The sequence below is a fragment of the Cyprinus carpio genome, chromosome A16 (assembly GCF_018340385.1).
Source record: "Cyprinus carpio isolate SPL01 chromosome A16, ASM1834038v1, whole genome shotgun sequence".
Classification (NCBI taxonomy): domain Eukaryota; kingdom Metazoa; phylum Chordata; class Actinopteri; order Cypriniformes; family Cyprinidae; genus Cyprinus; species Cyprinus carpio.
Window position 1 is genome coordinate 7,854,375 of NC_056587.1, and position 8,975 is coordinate 7,863,349.

The 8,975-nt window shown below is 34.1% G+C and overlaps 1 protein-coding gene and 1 pseudogene across 1 annotated transcript; both read right to left on the minus strand.

The window, feature by feature from the left end:
• Positions 1-60: 60 nt before the first annotated feature.
• Positions 61-3,400, minus strand: LOC109104737 (CD209 antigen-like protein C). Its single transcript, XM_042772354.1, has 6 exons — positions 3,008-3,400; positions 2,796-2,897; positions 1,376-1,531; positions 1,088-1,239; positions 836-957; positions 61-309 (listed from the first exon to the last, which is right to left on the minus strand). The coding sequence occupies exons 1-6, from the start codon at positions 3,102-3,104 to the stop codon at positions 144-146; spliced, it is 795 nt and encodes a 264-aa protein (XP_042628288.1). The 5' UTR covers positions 3,105-3,400; the 3' UTR covers positions 61-143.
• Positions 3,401-5,884: 2,484 nt separating this feature from the next.
• On the minus strand, positions 5,885-8,975 carry LOC109105277 (annotated as a pseudogene).

An 8,975-nucleotide genomic window follows, 5' to 3' on the forward strand; every position in this document is an offset into this window, starting at 1 on the left:
CAATGTTTTAAGTGTCCTAAATCTCAAGTCAAATCAAAGACACACAAACTAAATCAAATCTGAGAATTTCCATTTCACTGTTTATTAAAAAGAATGAAAGCAATTAGAAAAATAGAGATACATTTTTATATATAGTCTTCAAATCAAACGTTAATGGTGATAGGATCCATTTCGCAGATGCGTTTGTAACTGAAATCACATGGCACGTCAAACCACGTCTTGGAGCGTGAGTCCAGCACTGCGCAGTCTTCTCCATGAATCCCACCTGACTGGTGGTTATTGGGCTCTTTATCCCCTTCACTCCAGAACCTACAGAGAGCAGCGGAACAATCAGGAAAGCATAATATTAATATCACCTCAGAGAAACTCATTTGCATTTAAATAACCTCCACTGCCTTGACTGTCTCTGAGATTTTTTAAAGACAAATTCCTGCTTTGGTTTTACTTGTCTATATCCAGGGTTTTCAGATGTTTTAAGGACCAAGGACCCCCAAATATGAAGGGACACCCTAAAATATAAATGTAGCTATATATTTTGCATGTACAGACCTATATATACATAATACTTAAACAATTGCCTTTTTTTTCTAAAACAAATGATTGAAATATTATCTGGAAATATTAAAATAATTCAATAAATAAATACAAATAATAATAATTAAAATTTGTAAGTTGGCAAGTTAAAGGTGACAGTGGTGAATAAAATCTCTGTAGAAAGGTACAAGACAAATAAAAAATAAAATTATTTATATATTATGTATATGTATATACATTGAAAATGTGAAAACCCCTAGTTAGTATTATTTTTGTTCAGATTATCTGTGTGTGCACGTACGTTGTATTAACCACTGTGTTGTCCACCCATTTCCACACTCCCTCAGTCTCAATGTCTGATAAACCAATCCAGTAATGATAGTCAAATCCACCACGACTGCGTGCGACACTTTCAAGTGTGTGCTGTAATAAAAATGAAAATATCAGAACATTAAATGCATATGGACATAAATAATGCATATATTAATTATTGAAGTAAGTTTTCATCTTGTATATGTAAGAAGTCCGTTCACAAACACGGCCACAGACTTACATGTTGTTGGTGGCTGTGCAGTATTGACAGATGGCCGCCCATAGATGCGCAGCTCTCTTTGCTGTGCTGCCAGTCAAGTTTATCCTCACTAAAGAAATAACACCTCCCTTCTAAATGGAGCCAGTCTTCTGGGCATGGCCTACATTTGATCACTGCAGAAGAGAGATGTTAAAGAATGAATGGGTGAAAGAAAGGGAGAGTGAAAGAAAAACAACAAGATAAGGTTGACCCTTGGGCATCAAATGTCATTCAAAGGCTATATATACACAAATATTTTGGTTTCCTCACCCGGTTTTGAACAAGTCTGTCCAAGGGTTGTGTATACAGAGCAAAGGCGGGAGAAACGCTCCTGCATGGCGGTGAGTTTGAGAGTTAGAGAGGCAGACTCAGACTCATCATTCTTGACTGGCTTTACAGCGACATCTGATCTGCGACTGTTTACCACTGCAGAGAGATATATCAATATATTAACCCAGCAGCCGTGCAAAGACTTCAGACACCACAATGTTTTTATGGACAGCAAACCAGCTATTTATTATCATTACCTATCAGGAAATTTTATATTAGGAATTATGTCTGCACATATCTCCTGAAGCTGTATACAAAACATTTAACTGCTCTATAGCAAAAATTCTGTTCTATTCTGTTCTGTTCTGTTCTGTTCTAATGTAGGGATACAAAATGTATTGTACCATATTGCTTATTTGGCTATATTATAACATTTTAGTAATAGGTATTTGTCAATATTTTTAATACTTATTTTTATTTATTTTTTTACAGTTATTATTCTAAATATATATTATATATTAGATATTCTAATATATATACTATATATTAGAATTTTAATACCAGCGTATCAGCATCTCCCAAAATTGTAATATCCATGCACCCCATTCTATTCTATTCTATTCTATTCTATTCTATTCTATTCTATTCTATTCTATTCTATTCTATTCTAAAGTAGGGATAGAATTTTTTTGTACCATATTGCTTATTTGGCTATATTACAACATTTTAGTTATAGGTTTTTGTCAATATATTATTTATCCTTATTTAAAAAAAAAAAAATACATTTAGAATTTTAATACCAGCATATCAGCATCTCCCAAAATTGTAATATCCATGCACCCCATTCTATTCTATTCTATTCTATTCTATTCTATTCTACAAAATATCAGTATCATATTGGATATTGGTCAATATTATATTTATATTTACTGGTACATGTCCATGTTGTGCATGCTCAGTTCCCATATTACATTTACATTACCTTTGCCATCATTTAACTCTCGCATTTATTTAATGACACTTTTATTAATTCAATAAAACTTTTAAATAGCTCTTTAGCAAGCTTCAAAATAATTGCAAACTGAATTACACATTTATTAACTGAATAACACATTTATATGTCATCACATTTAAACAGCAAATCTCAAAATTAATATAAATTTTTCATACTGTGCATTACTGTACATTAGACATGACAACATTATATAATGTTGTGATGTCTAAATTTTGATTTTAGTTGTTAGTGGTTTATTTGTAATTTATTTAGAGAAGATAGTATTGAATATTAATATGGGCTTATCAGTATTCTCCAGCATTTTAATATTGGTGCATCTCTAGTCTAGTCTCTTCTGTTCGTCATGAAACCCTCTGCACTAGAGATTCAGAGGCATGCTTACGTGCATAATGTGTGTTTACTTACAGAGAACGCCAAGTACTATGTTTGCGCAAAGCGAGGTCAATAGAGCAATGAGCAGTACAAGAGAAGCCTGTCCCCTCAAACACTTCGCCCCTTTGTGAACCCCTGGTTAAACACATAATCATTGTTAGATTAGTTGATTATTACTCTGACTTGCTCCACATTTCTCTACATTTATCTTCACCTCCCCCCTCAAGTTCACACACATACATTACCTTGCTTGCCTTGTGATGTGAGTATAGGTCTGTTTCCACCATGAGAGATATCTTCTGTGAACTCTTGTAAACTGGTGTAATTTTCAATATCTTCCATCTTTAACAAAAGGTTCAGTAAATGTGTTTACTTAAGAACAGAGCTTCTTAAGTAGTCTGTCTGACAAGAGTAATGTCTTTATCTTCTAGTCCTGTCCTCCAGATCACCAATAAAGAAATAACAGTCCACAAAGAGGAGAGAAACCAAAAGACAGCTTCCCTGGAAAAAAATAAGAAGAGAAAGTTCTTCCTGAGTGTTTCTGCCCAGAATTGTATGAACTGCTCCTTTTGAAAGCTGCTGGGCTCAAACTTTTATCCCCCTTTCTCTCCCTCCCCCTGTGATCATGTGCACAATTTCAGGGCTGCTAGAGGGAAAACACAGACAGGATAAATTTGAGGAGAGCTGGTTATGCAATACTGAACTTTTTACCATGCACAGAACAACTTACACTGTTCAATGAGTCAGTAGTTCATTCTAGCCAATAAAAAGAACAGTTTGTTCATGATTGTGAAATTGTGATATGTGAATTCCTGTAAAATGTTTCATACTGAACATGTTGTAAAATCCAGCTGTACGCATAACATCGAAACAAGTTTTGTTAGTTTTTAAACACGTTTTTTAATGAACGATTAAAGATCTACGTAATGTAGTGATGTACAATGGAGTCTACATTTACAGCAACCTAATTAATAAGAAGTTACACATATAATTAGACTTTTAATTCCCTTTTCTGGGAAATCTGACATCTAATTATTGAAGTTATTACAGCCATTCTTTTCAACTGGTTCACAGAAGAGGGGGGCGGGGGGTTGGGGGATTATGCTAAATACAAATAATAAAAATCAACTAACCATATAAATCCGTATAGTTAAGATAGCAAAACAGCAAAACTTTTAAAAGGGTGAAGAAAAACACTTCTCTTATCTTTTGTTGTCATTCCATCAGTCAGTATTTTGGTGGAGAGCTCAAAACCTAAAAAGTCATAATGGTCAGGGCTGATCACTGCTTATATCACTAAAGGTTTTGGCAGACTGTTGTGACATAAAACTGTGTAGAAAAAAACAAACACAAGTCAAAAGCATGATGCAGCACTGTCACAAAATCATGACACAGATTATTGCTCAATCCACAACTCAGAATTATGATAATTAATCTGGCCTGGTTTCATATGACACTGCTGTTTTTCATTAAAGACTGACAGAGCTCTGTACTGTGAAGATTATTTTATTGTTGCTTTTATGTCTCCATCTTCCAAAATTCCAGTTTTACAGAGTTGAACTTTTCCCACACCTCCGTTTCCCAGTTGTGATTGAGCAATTCCACAGATAGGAGTCACTTTCATATCACTTTATCAATTTATCACTATCAATTTATTTCAGGAGACAAAAACTGGACTGAACTGGAATTACTTTTGGTTCTCATTGGAGTCATTCTCAGTGCAGACTGCTGCAGATGTGTCTCTGTCTCTTGCAGCTGTTCATTTATCATAAAAAGGTTAGTCTGCATGGCCTCTGCATTCCTTTCCTGTTTCTCCAGCTGTTTCTTCACTTCCTCTTCCTGGTTTCCTCAAAAACAGCTGCAACTCCTCCATGCACAAGAGATCTGTTCTGAGAGCAATACTACTACTACTACTACTAATATATATATATATATATATATATATATATATATATATATATATATATATATATATATATATATGTGTATATATATATATATATATATATATATATATATATGTATATATATATATATATATATATATATATATATATATATATATATATATATATATATATCTGCAACTCCTCCATGCACAAGAGATCTGTTCTGAGAGCAATACTACTACTACTACTACTTTGTTGTCTTTGGCAAAAATCTCCAGTCCATCCTTCATCCCGTCCTTTAAGATAAAAAGACTCCAGCAGATATCCGTAACATGTCATTAAATGCTCTTAAGTTGAATGAGTTTGATTCTACAAGCTTTGTAACGTTTTGAAAACATTTGATTTTAGTCCTCCTTTAAACACTTTTAACAGTTTTAAAAATGTTTCTTCAATGTTTTCCTCCATCTACCAAACACTAAAAATGCTCAAATACGAAACACATTAATACTATTGTTTTATAGATTGATCTTAAATTATTTCACATATGAAACTGTGTGAGAAAATATTATGGTTTTATATAATGTTTTTCTTTTCTTTTCTTTTCTTTTCTTTTTCTATTTTTAATCAACATTTCTCTGTATCCCCAGCACACCTTTGTGGTCCCTGGAGTTCAAAATCCATGTTCTAGAGGTTAACTGTGCACTTTAGATGTGATCAGGTGTATAGTATTCTGGGCCTGATCTGCATATTCTTACACGTATATGTTACAAATGTCTTCATCATTTTAGAAAATACCAGTTAATACATAAGCCTTTGTATGGACTCTATTACAGTATATGAGCCAAAATTCCTGTACAAAAATCTATTTTAAAAAAGTAACAAATATAGAAACCAAAATACAGTTAAAATATGATATTATGTTGGACAAACTGTTTATTTTGTTCGATTTTGCCAACATCCTGTCAGCAAATATTTAATTTGTCTGGTATGCAAAACTTGTTAACAAAGCTTTGTCTGATATCCAGAATCAAAGTTTTTGTCTAGTACCCAAAACTGTATTAATCAGCCCAAGAGGCAGACTGAGGAAGATTTATAACAATAACAAGTTTATCCAATAATTATAAATTATATCAAAATTAATAGGATGACCAGACTGTTTCTCAGACTAAATGGTGTATAAATGTTACTTATAATTCAAAGAAGGTTTACTAATGGTTTGATTTATATATAAATCTATTTATCTCCACATCACACCATGTGAAGGAGAGACATTTTATCTGCATTGCAAAATACAACCTGACGTTTCTCATTGTCTACATTAACCCTGACTCTGCTGGGTATAATCTGGGTGACAATTGGGGTTTCTTCACCTCCCCTTACAGCATACAGTCTGCCATTTTTTACAGAAAGAGATATGTTCTCAAAACATTTAGAAAACAGTGTCTGCAGACAGAACCTTTTTTTTTCCTTTGGGTAATATCTAACTGTAAGTCCATGTTCCCATCCTGGTTCAGCTCCTATATCAACCTCCCAGTACACCTGACCAGGTTGTATGTTCTCCACATAATTCTCCTTATAACCGTTGTGAAACTTCTGGAATTTGGCAAAGTAATCTTCCCCTGGAGACTGCAGATGGCTCTCTTTTTTGATAGCCAGTTTCAGGTCTTTGTCTATTGTAGATGCATCTGATTGGTCTAAAAAAGATCAAACATTCTCTAAATTAATGAAACTTAATAAATGAAAAAAACAACAACAATAATAACTCGTGTTTACATAAATCCAGAAGTTCAGCAAGAAACAAAGAATGTTAAATCATGTTACATAAAACATTACTATGAGAGATGTTCCTAGGCTCAGCTCACTGTGTTTAACAGAGCCTAGCAGGTCTCTCCAAACAATTAGTGGCAGGTCAGTTTCATAAGAGCCAAGTGTGAAGTTGTCAGAAATCATTCGAGTACCATCAAGTCTCGACTTAAATCTGTAGAAAATAATTGTTTCAAATGTATTTAAGTCACATTGAATGTATGAATCTAAGCTAATGACTGGTAACATTCTTTTATATATTTATTTATAATTAGAATTTGTGAGTTTTTGATTAAATGCCTGAAATAAGGTCTGTGGTTAACACAAGCTCAGGATATTTTTATCTTGTATTCTAAGACATACAATGTGAACGTGGTGTAGTTAATTTATAACCTAGCTTTTAATTCTGGTGATTCATTTACAGATTGATTATTTGGTTCAGATGGTCTACTGGAATAGGTTTGCATAATTTAATGTTCAAAAACACATTATTTTTCATTTATACTACGGGGCTGTTGAATGCTTGAATCTGATTGGTTGACAAATGTTGTAAGGTGTGCTTTGAATGCCCTTAACATGTCCATATCACTTTGCCAAAAGATTTCAGTTATTTCAAAAATAACCAATAAACAATAAGTTAAAAAAAAATATTTCCATGTTTTTGCCACAGAATTATGTTTTATTAAGCACATACTCTCTTTCTCCCTCTCTCTCATTTACAAACACACACACATACAGACACCCGCACTAAAACGTGTTGTCAGTGCTGCTCTGACGACTTTATCAGTAAAATAGTTTAGCAACCTAAAAGCTAAATGACATTTCTCACTAGTGAGGTAATAACAGTACTGTTTTTGAAGCAGATAAACTTACAGTTTCACTATTAGAGACCTGCAGACTTCAAACATGCTTAATTTCTCTCTCTTGTTTTATAATAATGCAGTAGTCTGTTATTAATGGCCCAAGCCTTTGTTACTTGCTTTAAAATTACATTTTGGAAGCCACATTTGGCCCCACTGGGGAACCACTCTGCTTGGAGTGGGCAGCCCAAACTTTGCGTGTCCCACAGGGGCCCCACCTGGGCCCAATAGTGTGGGGCCCACACGTGCCCCACATTTCATACACACAGTTCTGCCCACAGTGGGCCCACTGGCCTCCAAGGGGCATGTTTGCTCCTACACACAAGTACAAAAAAGTACAAAAACCTCACAAATGTCTTGAAATGCAACATCTGAACAATGCCTTGGTAAGGTGTGGAACAAGATGTGGTAACCGAAGCACAAGCAGAATAACTGATGTAATAATTGACTGTATCCTATTCTCAAGTGTTTACATTTTACCTTTGCAGTTTATATTAACCATACATTTCACATATTTAAACAGGGCATCTTGCTGAATTAATATATACTATAAATTTCTTAAATAACCAGCTTTAACAACATAAGGACAGATCCTTTGAGTGCAGCTGATGATTTTCTTTCACAGCATCCTTTCCTCACATCAAGGGGGTGGAGCTAAGACATTAAAACTTAAGCATTATTTTCTATAATTCAGTAGACAGTCATCAATTATTCCTTACATAATTTGCATAATACATAATTCCTCTGTCTAAAATTGTTTCTTATTTGTGAACCTGGACCACAAAACCAGTCATAAGGGTCAGTTTGTTGAAACTGAGATTTATACATCATCTGAAAGCTGAATAAATAAGCTTTCAATTGATGTATGGTTTGTTATGATGGGACAATATTTGGCCGTGATACAACTATTTGAAAATCTGGAATCTGAGGGTGCAAAAAAATCAAAATCGCCTGTAAAATTGTCCAAATGAAGTTCTTAGCAATGCATATTACTAATCAAAATTTTAATTTTTATATATTTTCAGTAGGAGTTTTACAAAATATCTTCATGGAACATGATCTTTACTTAATATCCTAATGATTTTTGGCATAAAGACAAATATATATATTTTTTTACCCGTAGAATGTAATGTTGGCTATTGCTACAAATATACCTGTGCTACTTATGACTGCTTTTGTGCTCCAGGGTCACATTTGTGCATCATCGTTTCCTTTCCTTGCGTCTTAGCTCCACCGCCTTTAGAAAGTGAGGAAAGGTTGAAAGGATGGAGGAATCTAAGCAAAACCTATTTGTTTAGTGAAATATTGCGTCATCATCTGCACTTGAAATTGGTTAAGAAATTTATAATAAATATAAATACAGCAAGATGCCCTGTTTAAATATGTGAAATGTATGGTTTATTTAAACTGCAAAGTTAAAATATAAACACTCAAGCACAGGATATACCTATGTCAGGATATCCTTACTCCTAGCTTCTTCATTCCTTGTCTGTGTCCAAAGGGCACTGTTGACACAGAGAGTCGCCACTTCAGAGCATACATATCCCATGTGGAGACAGCTCTCTAGGTCCAAACACACACACACACACACTGTGAACACACACCTGGCGCCCGGAGAGCAGTTGGGTGCTTGGTGCCTTCCTCAAGGGCACCTTAGTCAT

Bases quoted from the DNA above. Each gene is read 5' to 3' on its own strand.
- LOC109104737 (XM_042772354.1), bottom strand. From the start codon at position 3,104: ATGGAAGATATTGAAAATTACACCAGTTTACAAGAGTTCACAGAAGAT. The intron at 1,532-2,795 runs GTAAGTAAACAC...ATCTCTCTGCAG, and splicing joins CATAGTACTTGGCGTTCTCT to TGGTAAACAGTCGCAGATCA. The intron at 1,240-1,375 runs GTGAGGAAACCA...TCTCTTCTGCAG, and splicing joins ACAGACTTGTTCAAAACCGG to TGATCAAATGTAGGCCATGC.